Source organism: Phocoena sinus, chromosome 9 (genome assembly GCF_008692025.1).
Source record: "Phocoena sinus isolate mPhoSin1 chromosome 9, mPhoSin1.pri, whole genome shotgun sequence".
In the NCBI taxonomy this organism is placed as follows: domain Eukaryota; kingdom Metazoa; phylum Chordata; class Mammalia; order Artiodactyla; family Phocoenidae; genus Phocoena; species Phocoena sinus.
Window position 1 is genome coordinate 18899484 of NC_045771.1, and position 17608 is coordinate 18917091.

At 41.6% G+C, this 17608-nt stretch overlaps 1 protein-coding gene across 7 annotated transcripts in view; it reads right to left on the minus strand.

The window, feature by feature from the left end:
* The window catches only part of LRGUK (leucine rich repeats and guanylate kinase domain containing), a 119630-nt gene that overhangs the window by 97601 nt on the left and 4421 nt on the right, over positions 1 to 17608 (minus strand). For 6 of the 7 annotated variants that reach the window (XR_004351557.1, XR_004351558.1, XM_032644065.1 and 3 more), the window contains exons 2-3: positions 14125 to 14232; positions 10148 to 10229 (exon numbers count right to left, since the gene is read on the minus strand). Coding sequence is in view for 5 of the 7 variants with exons in the window: in XM_032644065.1 (XP_032499956.1) it covers positions 10148 to 10229; positions 14125 to 14232 (190 nt within the window). In the remaining 2 variants the exon portion in view is untranslated. The remainder of the gene's footprint in view (positions 1 to 10147; positions 10230 to 14124; positions 14233 to 17608) is intronic. The other variant, XM_032644064.1, reaches the window with a different exon arrangement.

Sequence of the window (17608 nt, forward strand, 5' to 3'; positions counted from 1 at the left end):
GCGGGGCTGGGAGCTGAGGCTCGGGCTTCGGGCAGATCGCAGGGAGAGGACTGGGGTTGGCTGCGTGAACACAGCCTCAAGGGGCTAGTGCACCACGGCTAGCCTGGAGGGAGTCCGGGAAAAGGTCTGGAGCTGCTGAAGAGGCAAGAGACCATTGTTTCGGGTGTGTGAGGAGAGAGAATTCAGAGCACTGCCTAAACGAGCTCCAGAGACTTGCATGAAACGCTATGGCTGCTGCTGCCGCCACCAAGAAGCCTGTGTGCGAGCACAGGTCACTATCCACACCTCCCCTCCCGGGAGCCTGTGCAGCCCGCCACTGCCAGGGTCCCGTGATCCAGGGACAACTTCCCTGGGAGAACACACGGCGCACCCCACTCTGCCGCCGCAGGCTTGCCCTGAATCCATACTCCTCCCTCCCTCCGGCCTCAGTGAGCCACAGCCCCCGAATCGGTTGCTCCTTTAACATCGCCCTGTCTGAGCGGGAGCAGACGCCCTCACGTGACCCACACGCAGAGGCAAGTCCAAATCCAAAGCTGAACCTCGGGAGCTGTGCAACAAAGAAGAGAAAGGGAAATCTCTCCCAGCAGCCTCAGGAGCAGCGGATTAAACCTCCACAATCAACTTGATGTAACCTGCATCTCTGGAATACCTGAATAAACAATGATTCATCCCAAATTGAGGTGGCGGACTTTGGAGGCAATGATATATTTTTTTTTTTTCTATTTTCTTTTTGTGAGTGTGTATGCTTCTTTGTCTGATTTTGTCTGTATAGCTTTGCTTTTAACATTTACCCTAGGGTTCTGTCTGTCCAGTTTCTGTTTCTTTTCTTTTTTGAGATAGTTTTTAGCACTTGTTATAATTGGTGGATTTGTTTTTTGGTTTGGTTGCTCTCTTTTTAAAATTATTAATAATTATTTTTTATTTTAATAACTTTATTTTATTTTTTTCTTTCCTTTTTTCTCCCTTTTCTTCTGTACTTCTGAGCCGTGTGGCTGACAGGGTCTTGGTGCTCCAGCCGGGTGTCAGGCTTGTGCCTCTGAGGTAGGAGAGCCGAGTTCAGGACATTGGTCCACCAGAGACCTTCTGGCTCCACGTAATACCAAATGGCGAAAGTTCTCCCAGAGATATCCATCTCAACACGAAGACCCAGCTCCACTCAACAACCAGCAAGCTACAGTAATGGACACCCTATGCCAAACAACTAGCAAGACAATAACACAACCCCGCCCATTAGCAGAGAGGATGCCCAAAATCATAATAAGGTCACAGACACCCCAAACACACCACCTGACGTGGTCCTACCCACCAGAAAGACAAGATCCAGCCTCATCCTCCAGAACGCAGGCACCAGTCCCTTCCACCAGGAAGCCTACACAACCCACTGAACCAACCATAGCCACTGGGGGCAGACACCAAAATCAATGGGAACTACGAACATGTAGCCTGTGAAAAAGAGACCCCAAACACAGTAAGTTAAGCAAAATGAGAAGACAGAGAAACACACAGCAGATGAAGGAGCAATGTAAAAACCCATCACCAAACAAATGAAGAGGAAATAGGCAGTCTACCTGAAAAAGAATTCAGAGTAAAGACAGTAAAGATGATCCAAAATCTTGGAAAGAGAACGTTTAACAAGGACCTGGAAGAACTAAAGAGCAAACAAACGATGAACAACACAATGAATGAAATTTAAAATTCTCTAGAAGGAATCAATAGCAGAATAACTGAGGCAGAAGAATGGATAAGTGACCTGGAAGATAAAATAATGGAAATAACTACTGCAGAGCAGATTAAAGAAAAAAGAATGAAAAGAATTGAGGACGGTCCCAGAGACCTCTGGGACAACATTAAATGCACTAATATTCGAATTATAGGGGTCCCAGAGGAAGAAGAGAAAAAGAAAGGGACTGAGAAAATATTTGAAGAGATTATAGTTGCAAACTTCCCTAATATGGAAAAGGAAATAGTTAATCAAGTCCAGGAAGCACAGAGAGTCCCATACAGGATAAATCCACGGAGAAGCACACCAAGACATATATTAATCAAACAATCAAAAAATAAATACAAAGAAAAAATATTAAAAGCAGCAAGGAAAAAGCAACAAATAACATATAAGGGAATCCTCATAAGGTTAACAGCTGATCTTTCAGCAGAAAGTCTACAAAACAGAAGAGAGTGGCAGGACATATTTAAAGTGATGAAAGGGGAGAACCTACAACAAAGACTACTCTACCCAGCAAGGATCTCATTCAGATTCGACGGAGAAATTAAAACCTTTACAGACAAGCAAGAGCTAAGAGAATTCAGCACCACCAAACCAGCTTTACAACAAATGCGAAAGGAACTTCCCTGGGCAGGAAACACAAAAGAAGAAAAAGACCTACAATAACAAACCCAAAACAATGAAGAAAATGGGAATAGGAACATACATATCAATAATTACCTTAAATGTAAATGGATTAAATGCTGCAACCAAAAGACACAGACTGGCTGAATGGATACAAAAACAAGACCCATATATATGCTGTCTACAAGAGACCCACTTCAGACCTACGGACACATACAGACTGAAAGTCAGGGGATGGAAAAAGATATTCCATGCAAATGGAAATCAAAAGAAAGCTGGAGTAGCAATTCTCGTATCACACAAAATAGACTTTAAAATAAAGACTATTACAGGACGCAGAGAAGGACACTACATAATGATCAAGGGATCAATCCAAGAAGATATAACAATTGTAAATATTTAGGAACCCAACATAGGAGCACCTCAATACATAAGGCAAATGCTAACAGCCATAAAAGGGGAAATCAACAGTAACACAATCATAGTAGGGGACTTTAACACCCCACTTTCACCAATGGGCAGATCATCCAAAAGGAAAATAAATAAGGAAACACAAGCTTTAAATGACACATTAAACAAGATGGACTAAATTGGTATTTATAGGACATTCCATCCAAAAACAACAGAATACACTTTCTTCTTAAGTGCTCACGGAACATTCTTCAGGATAGATCATATCCTGGGTCACAAATCAAGCCTTGGTAAATTTAAGAAAATAGAGATTGTATCAAGTATCTTTTTCAACCATAACACCATGAGACTAGATGTCAATTATAGAAAAAAATCTGTAAAAAAATACAAATACATAGAGGCTAAACAATACACTACTTAATAACCAAGAGATCACTGAAGAAATCAAAGAGGAAATAAAAAAATATCTAGGGCTTCCCTGGTGGCGCAGTGGTTGGGAGTCCGCCTGCCGATGCAGGGGACACGGGTTCGTGCCCAGTCTGGGAAGATCCCACATGCCGCGGAGCGGCTGGGCCCGTGAGCCATGGCTGCTGAGCCTGCGCGTCCGGAGCCTGTGCTCCGCAACGGGAGAGGCCACAACAGTGAGAGGCCCGCGTATTGCAAAAAAAAAAAAAAAAAAAAAAAAAAATATCTAGAAAGAAATGACAATGAAAACACGATGACCCAAAACCTATGGGATGCAGCACAAGCAGTTCTAAGAGGGAACTTTACAGCAATACAGTCCTACCACAAGAAACAAGAAACATCTTAAATAAACAACCTAACCTTACACCTAAAGCAATTAGAGAAAGAAGAACAAAAAAAAACCAAATTTAGCAGAAGGAAAGAAATCATAAAGATCAGATCAGAAATAAAGGAAAAAGAAATGAAGGAAACAATAGCAAAGATCAATAAAACTAAAAGCTGGTTCTTTGAGAACATAAAATTGATAAACTATTAGCCAGACTCATCAAGAAAAAAAGGGAGAAGACTCAAATCAATAGAATTAGAAATGAAAAAGGAGAAGTAACAGCTGACCCTGCAGAAATACAGAGGATCATGAGAGATTACTATAAGCAACTATATGCCAATAAAATGGACAACCTGGAAGAAATGAACACATTCTTAGAAAAGCACAACTTTCTGAGACTGAACCAGGAAGAAATAGAAAATATAAACAGACCAATCACAAACACTGAAATTGAGACTGTGATTAAAAATCTTCCAACAAACAAAAGGCCAGGACCAGATGGCTTCACAGGTGAATTCTATCAAACATTTAGAGAAGAGCTAACACCTATCTTTCTCAAACTCTTCCAAAATATAGCAGAGGGAGTAACACTCCCAAACTCATTCTATGAGGCCACTATCACCCTGGTACCAAAACCAAACAAAGATATCACAAAGAAAGAAAACTACAGGCCAATATCACTGATGAACATAGATGCAAAAATCCTCAACAAAATACTAGCAAACAAAATCCAACAGCACATTAAAAGCATCATACACCATGATCAAGTGGGGTTTATTCAAGGAATGCAAGGATTCTTCAATATATGCAAATCAATCAATGTGATACACCATATTAACAAACTGAAGGATAAAAACCATATGATCATCTCAAATAGAGGCAAAAAAAGCTTTTGACAAAATTCAACACCCATTTATGATAAAAACCCTCCAGAAAGTAGGCATAGAGGGAACTTACCTCAACATAATAAAGCCCATATATGACAAACCCACAGCCAACATCATTCTCAATGGTGATAAACTGAAACCATTTCCACTAGATCAGGAACAAGATAGGTTGCCCACTCTCACCACTATTATTCAACATAGTTTTGGAAGTTTTAGCCACAGCAAGCAGAGAAGAAAAAGAAATAAAAGGAATCCAAATCGGAAAAGAAGAAGTAAGACTGTCACTGTTTGCAGATGACATGATACTATACATAAAGAATACTAAAGACGTTACCAGAAAACTACTAGAGCTAATCAATGAATTTAGTAAAGTAGCAGTATACAAAATTAATGCACAGAAATCTCTTGCATTCCTATACACCAATGATGAAAAATCTGAAAGAGAAATTAAGGAAACACTGCCATTTACCATTGCAACAAAAGGAATAAAATACCTAGGAATAAACCTACCTAAGGAGACAAAAGACCTGTATGCAGAAAACTATAAGACACTGATGAAAGTAATTAAAGATGATACAAACAGATGGAGAGATATACCATGTTCTTGCATTGGAAGAATCAACACTGTGAAAATGACTCTACTACCCAAAGCAATCTACAGATTCAGTGCAATCCCTATCAAACTACAAATGTCATTTTTCACAGAACTAAAACAAAAAATTTCACAATTTGTATGGAAACACAAAAGACCCCTAATAGCCAAAGCAATCTTGAGAAAGAAAAATGGAGCTGGAGGAATCAGGTTCCCTGACTTCAGATTATACTACAAAGCTACAGTAATCAAGACAGTATGGTACTGGCACAAAAACAGAAATACAGATCAATGGAACAGGACAGAAAGCCCAGAGATAAACCCACACACATATGGTCACCTTATTTTTGATAAAGGAGGCAAGCATATACAATGGAGAAAAGACACCCTCTTCATGGTGCTGGGAAAACTGGACAGCTACATGTAAACGAATGAAATTAGAACACTCCCTAACACCATACACAAAAATAAACTCAAAATGGATTAAAGACCTAAATGTAAGGCCAGACACTATAAAACTCTTAGAGGAAACATAGGCAGAACACTCTATGACATAAGTCACAGCAATATCCTATTTGACTCACTTCCTAGAGAAATGGAAATAAAAATAAACAAATGGGACCTAATGAAACTTAAAAGCTTTCGCACAGCAAAGGAAACCATAAACAAGGCGAAGAGACAACCCTCAGAATGGGAGAAAATATTTGCAAATGAAGCACCTGACAAAGGATTAATCTCCAAAATTTACAAGCAGCTCATGCAGCTCAATATCAAAAAAACAAACAACCCAATCTAAAAATGGGCAGAAGACCTAAACAGACATTTCTCCAAAGAAGATATACAGACAGCCAACAAACACATGAAAGAATGTTCAACATCACTAATCGTTAGCGAAATGCAAATCTAAACTACAATGAGGTATCACCTCACACCAGTCAGAATGGCCATCATGAAAAAAATCTACAAACAATAAATTCTGGAGAGGGTGTGGAGAAAAGGGAACCCTCTTGCACTGTTGGTGGGAATGTAATTTGATACATCTACTACAGAGAACAGTAGGGAGCTTCCTTAAACATCTAAAAATAGAACTACCATACGACCCAGCAATCCCACTACTGGGCATTTACCCTGAGAAGACCATAATTCAAAAAGTCGTGTACCACAATGTTCACTGAAGCTCTATTTATAATAGCCAGGACATGGAAGTAACCTAAGTGTCCATCGACAGATGAATGGATAAAGAAGATGTGCTACATATATACAATGGAATATTACTCAGCCATAAAAAGAAACGAAATTGAGTTACTTTAGTGAGGTGGATGGACCTAGAGTGTGTCATACAGAGTGAAGTAAGTGAGAAAGAGAAAAACAAATACTGTATGCTAACACACATATATGGAATATTAAAAAAAAAAGGTTATCGAGAACCTAGGGGCAGGACAGGAATAATGATGCAGATGTAGGGAATGGACTTGAGGACACGGGGAGCGGGAAGGGGAAGCTGGGACAAAGTGAGAGAGTGGCATGGACTTATATATACTACCAAATGTAAAATAGATAGCTAGTGGGAAGCAGCCGCATAGCACAGGGAGATCAGCTCAGTGCTTTGTGACCACCTAGAGGGGTGGGATAGGGAGGGTGGGAGGAAGACGCAAGAGAGAGGAGATATGGGGATATATGTGTATGTATAACTAATTCACTTTGTTATAAAGCAGAAACTAACACAACATTGTAAAGCAATTATACTTCAATAAAGATTTTTAAAAAAAAAAAGCCAGCCTTGGAGGAACTAAAGCCTGGGATATTCCTCTTGATAATTAGCCCCTAAATAACTGCGTTAGGTGTTTTCAGGAAGACTAAAAATGCCACAATTCGTTCTTTGTTATAAATTAAATTTTGTTTTAGATGGACTGAATCTTAAATCTCATTAATTATTTGAAGTGATTTAAATTATTGCTATTATTTTACTGTGATTTTGCACTGCTTAAAAAGTATGTCTGAGTTTTGCATTTTATCCCAAGCCAATGTTCTGGACCTAGAATACTAAGTCAAGGACTATTGTGCTAATACTCGCCTCTAATGAAAATATATACACAACATAAAAATAGTGAAGCATCTTTGTTATGGAGCGGAGGCTAGCACACCGTTGTAAGGCAATTATACTCCAATAAAAAAATAAGAAAAAAAAAGGAAGAAATCATGGATACATGTAAAAAAAGAAAATAAGATAACAGAATAAGATCAAACATACCAGTTTTGATAACCAATATTTAGCTATATAGATAAAAGTTTAACTTTTTAAATAAAATCGAAAAACAATGAGAAAATGATTTTAAAAACACAATCTGGGGACTCCCCTGGTTGCTAAGTGGTTAAGAATCCACCTGCCAATGCAGGGGACAAAAAAAAAGAAAGAAAAATAGTGAAGCATTATGTTGCTTTGTTCTGGGACTTTACAGCAGGTGGAATTTGGGACAGCAGGAGGATTAGGGAAAGGCTCAGAAAGAATCACATGACAAGGATTTACAGCCCCGTCTCTACCTGTAACTTGCTTCTCCACCCGTCTTTTAACTCTAGATCACACAACCAGCGATCAAAGCCCCTCAGAAGATGGCCTCTGGAGGAGAACAGAGCCTCCACACCTGAAGCCCAGCAAAGTGCTTCTACCCTTCACCAGGTGACAAAGTCACTCCCAGGCCAGGAGAAGGAAGCACAGCTGAGTACTGGGGCCCTGTCCTGGAGTAGGTAGAGCCAGAAAGGTGAGGGGCCCCTGACCCCATCCCCCCAACAGCTTTCCTTCTCAGGGTCACGGAAGCCAGAAGATCTCCACCAATTTCTACTTTATTTCTCTGGTCTAAACCACAGCCTTCTTTAGCCTGTCTTTTTTATGAAATTGTTCTAGGAGGAACAGAACACTGAGACATCAACACTTTGGTGGGAATTCATGAGCAAATCCAGAAAGGCTGCCTGTGAGAGGAAAGCTAAGAAGAAACTGTAATTGCTTTAAAAGTTTTGCCTATTTTTTTTTTTTTTTTTTTTTAGTTTTGCCTATTTGTCCCATCTGAGCTCAGCTCCATATCTGTCAACGGTGATCGCGACCCTCTTAATTTCCACGGGCCCCCATACCCCCTTGGAGCTGATCTTTCTGTGGGCAGGTAAGTGCTGTACCATGGAGCTCTTGTCTTGAAGCAAAAGCAGCAGCTACCGCTTGGATGGTGAGTACATTTCACACTTTGTAGATGCTCAGTGCTTTCGAATCACTTTGATAGGAAAAATCCACCTTCTGGGTTGCTGGGCTTCTAACTCTCCCTACTCGGTGTAGTGACCTCCTTGTCCACCAGATGGCAGGAGCTCCTCATGTCTACAACTGTGGTTCTCAAAGTGTGGTCCTGTACTGGCTTCCAGGGAAACTAATCAGAAATGCAAATTTTCAAGTCCCACCCCAGATCTACGGAATCAGAAAGTCTAAGGGTGGGGCACAGGCATCTAAGTTTTAACAGGTTCCCTCCAGGTGATTCTGATGCAAGTTGAAATCTGGTCCATATCAGGTCATCAGTAAAGCTGTTCTCTTGAAAAGAAAAATATATACTGTGCCTTACACACAATAAGTTCTCGAACACTTGATGAGGTAATAAAGGGGGACATAAAAGACTGAAGGAGACTGATCTGAAGAGGAAAGCTTCATTTGCTACCGGGAACTGCTTGCTCAAGGGGCAAGGGTATGAAGCCACATCTCTTTCCCTTTTGCCGCGCACAAAAGATTGCTGGAGTCTCCCCAACCCTGCAATCCCTTAACCAGTAAATGAAACCAATCTTGGAGGTGTGGGGTGTGGGGAGACCGCCTGCCATTAACACTAAAAATTCTTTCCGATGATAACATATCTGGCATTTGCCTTAAATAACCCTGGGAAGGATGGATGAAGCAAGATGGGCCATGGGCTGACAATTGTTGAACCTGAATATTCATTACAAACCTCTCTACTTGTACACGTTTGTAATTTTCCATAAAGAAGTTTTATGAAACTAGAAAAAAATTAACAAAAAGCCTTTCAAACAGTAGCATTTTAAGAATTAAAATATGCTAGAATGCTTCTTAGCCATTGATAAGAGTGAATTTTAATTATTGCAGTCAGATGGGAGGAAGAAATCAGAGAAGTCCATATCAGCAACACTTAATCGTCTTATAAAAACCTAAAGTGGGGCTTCCCTGGTGGTGCAGTGGTTGAGAGTCTGCCTGCCGACGCAGGGGACACGGGTTCGTGCCCCGGCCCGGGAAGATCCCACATGCCACGGAGCGGCTGGGCCCGTGAGCCATGGCCGCTGAGCCTGCGCGTCCGGAGCCTGTGCTCCGCAGGGGCAGAGGCCACAGCAGTGAGAGGCCCGCATGCCACAAAAAAAAAAAAAAAAAAAGCTAAGGTGAACAGAAAGGTGATCAATGAAGAAAGAAGCAGGTCAGAAATTTCAAATAGGGTCAGAAAATTAGAAACAAGGATCAAGGTTTGAAGAAAATGTGACTAATTTCATTCAATGTGAGCAAGGTATCACAACAAATACCTTATATGGAACCACAAATGGCAGAGTTAGACTTGTAAGAACCCACTAACTATATGGAGACATCGAAGAGGGGGAAAAAATTAATTTCTGAATCCCTGGTGTTCAAATAAGAACAGAAGGAGCTAGCCAGGATTAAGATGTAGATGCAAATGCAAAATAAAGAAAAGCATCCATTAAAGGGGGATAAAAGAACTAATTCACTACACTGAATAAACTAAAAGAGGGAAGGAAATGGGAATCATCAAATATTCAGGAGGCATTAAAGAAGTAATGATCCATCTCTTGAAAGGAAAAAGCAAAGCAAACATTCCATCTGACGCTCTTTAATATCACTGAGTGGGTCTCAACCATCGCATAATGTAGCATGTTTGCTGACCTCTGCCTTTTTCTTTTGTCATCAGTTATAGGTGCTTTTTTTCCATGGAAGACAGAGGATCAATGTGTACAGTGATCCACAATAGCACTTATATCAAGTTTGGTAGTATTAAAGTATATTACATTCTGCAAAGCTTAAATTTTGAAATAATTCAGCAATTCACTGACTTACTAGAATGACAGTTACATACCTTCAATTTTATTTACTGAAAGATCCAACTTCTGCAGGTGAATGTATCCACAGAGGATGCTAATATCAATTAGATCAAGATCCTGAGAAAATAAAAGGTAAAAGATTTAATGTTGCTTTAACAGATGAGTACTCAGGCTTCTCAAGACATCTGGAAATAGAGGTCGACAGAAAGAAATCCAGAATTTCCTTTGAAAGTACAGTAGAAGTGAGAGAAGAAAATCTGAAGCCTACTACCAATAGGGTCTCAAAACAGACTACAAACCCCATCCAAAAATGCATTCTTCTGAAGGAAATAATAGCTTGGAAAATTAGTGTTGTTAGCAAGAACATACACAACATGAAAAGGCAAATTAAAGCAGGGTTCATGAAGACCTTTAGAGCGGAGTTTTATATTTTAAAAAACCCACACATAAGAGCAATAAAGCCAAAGCCTTTATCTAGTAGAAGAAAAGAAAAAGCAAATGCCTAGAATTCAAATGAAATGTTCGAAGAGTTCACACCTAATCGAGTGATCATTAATAACAATACTTCTTAGGCTTCCTCAGGCTTCAAAGCTCTCTCCCAATAATCTCATCTGATCAAACAAACCTGGGAGATCTGTAGGGCAGATTATCCCCAGTGTAGGGATGAGGAATGTGAGGTACAGAGAGGTAGGTAAATAGCCTAAAATCACTTAGCAAGTTAGCAACACAAAAGCAGCTCCAAGGGGCTTCCCTGGTGGCGCAGTGGTTGAGAGTCCGCCTGCCGATGCAGGGGACACGGGTTCGTGCCCCGGTCCGGGAGGATCCCACATGCCGCGGAGCGGCTGGGCCTGTGAGCCATGGCCGCTGGGCCTGCGCGTCCGGAGCCTGTGCTCCGCAACGGGAGAGGCCACAACAGTGAGAGGCCCGCGTACTGAAAAAAAAAAAAAAAAAAAAAAAAAAAAGCAGCTCCAAGTCTCCTGAATCTTTGTCCGAGATCCCTTCCATGAAATCTTGCATCTAGTGAACATCACGAGGGGTTGGAGGGGAATTTGGTCCCTTGGAACAAAGACTCGTGTCACTGGTTTACGTTGCGATGTCAGACTCAGAAAAAGCCAACCAAAGTGTCATGATAAGCAAGTTCTCAAATATAAGAATGATAATAAAGGCCTCTAGAACAATAATAAGTAAATTACTGATGACCTACTACATACAAGGCATTAAGCTTGGCATGATGAGAAACACGTACAGTGTTGGGCTAGAGCTACATTTTGCCTTTAAGAAACTTACGACTTTGGGTAGGAGAGAAACTGTGTACACAAGTAATTAGAGAAAGTTAGAAAATTATGTGCAACATAAGTTAAGACATAAGGTGGGAAAAATCACTAACCTGGCTAACCCTAAGAAAGTGTATTCAGTAAGACAGGCTATTAGGGCAAAGTAATTCAACATGTAATATCTCAAATGTAAGGAGGTCAGTGGAAAAGTAAGAAGCTTCAGTCCATCTTGCTGAAATAAGATTTAAAGGATTGTGCTTTCTTGTAGATCAGTTTAAGGCGTAGCACTACGTATATACGTAGAGTATTGATTGAAAAGGACTTGTGTACAGATGTACCGCTACTGGAATTAACTTCCATTCCAGAGTCTGACATAGTGCAATGCACACAGGGTCCCTGTACATTACTGCCTGACTGGCTGAGTCACCCATAAAATGCTGTAAAGTGATAACAGTAAAAGATTAGAGCCTTCGTATGCTGTTCTCAAAGGACATGCCATGAAACCAGCATGGGTAAAAAGGGCTTAACATTTGTTGGACAGTTTACTAGTTCAAATCCAAGATAAAACAGCCTTGCTATGAATTATATATGCTTGAGGCAAATTAGGGTGCTGTAGCAAAATTTCAGTGTGTTTTTTTCACCTACGTATCTGCATTTACTCTGTGGACCTTCAAGGAGCAGTTAATGCTTTACAATACAAGAAAGCAAACGAAATAAATTAATTTTCTAGGACTATAAAGAAACAAAATGAGGAAAGAAGCTGAAATACTGAGTACTCTGCTCTTACAGCTTCTCATGATAAATTTAGAGTCAAGATTCTGTGCTGGACCTACTAGAGAATGGACTTGAGGATACGGGGAGGGGGGAGGGTAAGCTGGGACGAAGTGAGAGAGTGGCATGGACATATATACACTACCAAACGTAAAACAGATAGCTAGTGGACCTACTAGAGAATGGACTTGAGGATATGGGGAGGGGGAACGGTAAGCTGTGACAAACTGAGAGAGTGGCATGGACATATATACACTACCAAACGTAAAATAGATAGCTAGTGGGAAGCAGCCGCAGAGCACAGGGAGATCATCTCAGTGCTTTGTGACCACCTAGAGGGGTGGGATAGGGAGGGTGGGAGGGAGGGAGACGCAAGAGGGAAGAGATATGGGAACATATGTATATGTATAACTGATTCACTTTGTTATAAAGCAGAAACTAACACACCATTGTAAAGCAATTATACTCCAATAAAGATGTTAAAATAATAATAATAATTCAAAATTGATAATACACTTAAGTGTAGAAGATAAAACATTAAGGCCTCTAGAAGAAACTAAAGGGAAATATATTTATGATACTTCTATAGGCAAAGATTTTTAAAATTGGACACAGAAAGCACTAATCATGAAAGAAAAAATATTGATGTCACTCAAATCTAAGAAATTCTGTTCATTAAGAGATATCATTAAGAGAGTTAAAAACCAAGCCACTGGGAGAAGATAATGTGTACATCTGACAAAGAATACATATCCAGAATATATATCCACAAATTAATAAAGATGGACAATCCAATAAATATATGGGCAATAGACTACAAGAGGCATTTATCAAATCTAAATGGCCAATAACATACAAAAAGGTACTGCAATAAAATACCACCATACTCCCAAATATCCTTTTGCCACCGGTTTCATCAAAAAAGGATCCAAACAGGGACTTCCCTGGTGGCAGAGTGGTTAAGAATCCACCTGCCAATGCGGGGGATGCAGGATCGATCCCTGGTCCAGGAAGATCCCACATGCCGCAGAGCAACTAAGCCCACGCGCCACAACTACTGAGCCTGCGCTCTAGAGCCCGCGTGCCACAACTACTGAAGCCCGTGTGCCTAGAACCCATGCTCTGCAACAAGAGAAGCCACTGCAATGAGAAGCCCGTGCACCGTGATGAAGAGTAGCCCCCGTTCGCCGCAACTAGGAAGCCCGCGCGCAACGAAGACCCAATGCAGCCAAAAATAAATTTTTAAAAAAGGATCCAAAAAAAAAAAAAGAAATCTACAGTAAAGAATGTATCAGTATACCATATTTTAGTTAAAGAGAAACATTTCAGAATAATTTGGAAAAAATAAGTGTTTTCAACTTCATGTCATATATAAATGTAAGCAAAATAGATAATATTGATAGATAAAGAAATACATACATACAAAAAAAAAGATTCTGTGCTGGTATCGAAATCTTGAAAATTGATGAATAACAATACATTTTTCTCTTTCATAATAGCTACCTTTTAGAAAGTGAGCTACAGCTCACAGCTACTGATTTCTTGACATACTTAGGGGGGAAAAAGTCAATACAAAAATATTTTGTTCCCTTGGATTCAGACATAAATTGTAGTCCTGGCACTGATCAGAAAGAAAATTCTTAAAGAGTTTTTGATTGGTTTTACATAATCAAATTCAACCTCCTGGAAGGAAAGCACTGATTACTATAAAATAGACTGCTTAAGATGAAAGAAACAGACTGTGAAGGAAATGAAAACAAAGGAACTTGGCGGGGGGCAAGGGGGCTGATTATTGGACTGGCCAGGGCTCTTTGATGTCAAACATAAATAACTCATCGCCATTCTCCATCACATGCAAGACTCTGAGATTTGGGGGCCACCAAAAAAGGTATGAGTACCAGAGAAAATGGATGTGGTCCCACCAGTGTCAAGATGTAGCCAGCCAATGGTGAGCTTCTCATACTCACTGATAAAGTCAGACTGAGGTAGACCTGCTCAGTCCCAGAGCCTGAGCGCCCCAGTTTGTAAAGTTTCTCAGCCACGACCTCCTCTCTCAGGACCCCATCAAATTCTCCCTGCAAAAAAACCAGAGAGGCGGACAAAGAAAGGATTTCCATTAGAACAGAAGTAATCCACCTCATCATATCCAGCACTTATTTACTATATTACATATCTGGGAGCTGAGCCTTCCAAAATTTACCAAAGAAAACTGTGTTGTTGGGACTTCCCTGGTGGCACAGTGGTTAAGAATCCACCTGCCAATGCAGGGGACAAGGGTTCGATCCCTGGTCCGGGAAGATCCCACATGCCGCAGAGCAACTAAGCCCATGTGCCACAACTACTGAGCCTGTGCTCTAAAGCCTGCGAGCCACAACTACTGAGACCACGTGCCACAACTACTGAAGTCCATGCACCTAGAGCCTGTGCTCCACAACAAGAGAAGCCATTGCAATGAGAAGCCCGTGCACTGCAACCAAGAGTAGCCCGCTCTCGCCGCAACTAGAGAAAGCCTGTGCACAGCAACGAATACCCAACGCAGCCATGAATAAATAAAGGAAACGGTAATTTTAAAAAAAACTGTGTTGAAGACCCATACATATTACATATGATTAAGAAAATATCGATCAAAGCAATGTATTGCTGCTGAACTTTCAGGTGGTTGCTTGTATTAGGTATTCAAAGCAGAATTAACACAGTAGCATTAGAAGCATCAATATTAGTGATGACAGCTACGATGATTTAGCACTTCTGTTCTGGGCACTGTGCTAAGAGCTCTCAATGGGTCCACTCATTTAATCCTCCTGACAATCCTGAGGGAGGTACGCTTAGCTCCATTTTACAAATGAAGAAACTAAGGCTCACAGAAGTTAACTTGCCTGAAACCATATAGCTAGAGTGTGACAGAGCCAGAATACAAATCCGAATCTGTCTGACTCCAGGGCATTTCTAACCACTACACTTGACTGCTTGTCCACAACCCAAAGGATGGTTACATCAAATTAAGGCAATTACTTCTCTACATCTGGTATTCTTGCTGGAGAAAACAGGTCCTCAGTTCACTTTGTACTGGCTAATTTTGCTAGGTTCATACAATTTACAAGATTAATTAAAAGGGTAATATCATTTGTAGAAGGAGCTTGGCCCTTAGTGTGTAGACACCATGGGACCAGTGGTGGCCCAACACACCCCTCCCCCAATAATGACAGATAGAACAGATAATAGATGGACTAGTGCTGTGTTTGTGCTGCCTTCAGCTCCATTATGGCCAACACACTAACATCAGCACGAGGACACAAAATACAAGTAACCACGTCAGTCACGCCAATATTACTAACCAATGTAACTGGTACAGGGACTGTGATGGCAAAACACTCTCTCAGGTCTTCTATATTCATCCAAGGACCAATGATACTGCTCAGGCTTCTAGTACTAAGGACAGAAGTATGCAGGCTTGTGCTACTGTAAAGAGCTTTCTTTCCTCCCCCATTTCCACTAACCCAGAGAAGCAAATATCACTCAAACGGAGATACTGCACAGCTGGTTTGAACCCCAGATCTGCCATTTTGGACATATGACTTTGGGAGATCAAGTTTTCTCTGAGACTCATAATTTTTCATCTATAAATAGGATATGTTATTACTTTTTCTTAATGTTTTGGAGAGAATGAAAAATAACTGTGAACATAAAGCTCTTAGCGTGGTGCCTAGAACACAGCAAGTGTCCCCAATAAATGGCAGCTGTTAGCACAAATTGGTGAATTCAGAAATTCCACATCTTATTCATCCATACCAATCAACCTGTTCACAAAATGGGGGAAAGAGATCTCCCTTTCTAAACAAAGTTGCAATTTTTTATAGTAGGCCTGGGAAGGAGTAGAGGTGAGAGAGTGTTACCTTCCCTCCCAAACTTTCCATGTGGCCCACCCCCTCCATTTCCTGGGAACGAGAAACTACCGAATCCCTTATTTACAGTAGGTGGACATCTGTTTTTCAACACAGCCATTGATACAGAGACTGGACACACTGTCAGCACTGTCCCAAAGCCCCAAGGCAAGACTCCTCACGGCCACCCCCTCACACATCCTTTGAGGTTCCTGCCATTTGTCAGTGTCATGTCTCTCCCTTCTGGTCTTTGGTCATCTTCAGACCTTGACCAGCCCTATCTGTATCTTGGGTGGTTTCAGAATCCCTAAGGAGAGCCACTCAACACCCCGACCATTCCAAGTACATGCACACATACATGTTCCTTTATTTTCTCAACTCCAGACACCCTAAAATTGGTCTCTAGCCGACTTCAGCCACTCACTCCCCTGGGCATGCCCTGGACTTAGTCATCATGCTAAACTGCTCCACCCTAGAAACCTCAGACCGCAAGTCTTCCATTGTTCTCGGCTCCCACAGCTGCCCATCCTTCAACCTTTCCAACACCTACTGAACTTGGTCTCTGACCACAACAAAATCTCCGGTCTGTTCAGCCTTCCCTTTACCTCAGAGTCTATCTGTCCCCTCCTGACTATACTTCCTTCTCTACTGGGTCTCCCATGGGCAATTTCAATGTCTCTCTACCCTCAAGTCTCTGACTCCTTGGCCCCTGACTGCAACTGCCCCATGCGTACCCAAACCTGAATCAACTTCACGCTCAACTACTGCCTTGGGGCAGGGATTGTCATGTTCATCATCCATTTGGGATAAAAATCTTCCCAGCGTACGAAGCACAGGTCATCCAAGTACACAAACTACTTCAGGAGTTTGATAAACTACAATAGAGGTAGGCAGGGTGCTTTCACTAGGAGCAGGGCACCCATTTTATGGCCATTTTAGTGGGGAGTAGGGGGTTAGCAAAGACTTCCTCGGTGAGAGAACCATTGAAACCCAAAGTTGTGAGTTATTCTGGCAAAGGGGAAGAAAGGGCAGAAGAGGGCCAAGAGGGTATTGCAGGTACAAGGGGCAACATGTACAAGATCCCAAAGGCAACGGCGAGTATAGCCCGTTGGGGAAACTACAAAGAGTTCAAATAGCGAAAGTGTAAGGTGGGGGGGAGGGATACAGTACCTAATACACGTTTGGTGCTAAAACACGGGCTGAATGAATAACAAGACTACTTCTCCCCCCGAGGGGCTCAGTGGGCGGGAAAGGCCCACTCTGGTGCCACATTCAAGTCAGCTTCTAGCTGGGCCTCGGCGCTATGGTGCTATTATGGTCCCCTTCTTCCTCAGCTGCCTTTCAAGTCCCCACCTTGCTGGTGAGATCTCCAGCCCCGTCCTCAAGCTGTCAGGTGCCTCCACTCCTGTGTCCTCACTCTCTGCAGGGGACCCTCTCAGTCCTTCTCTTCCACTTCCGAGGCAAGGTAGGAATGATCAGACATCAGCCCCTCCACATCGCGCACCTGTCCTGATGCTTCCTGCTGGGGTCTCAGAGGAGGTCAGCTCCTTCTCCACACTCAGGGTCCAGC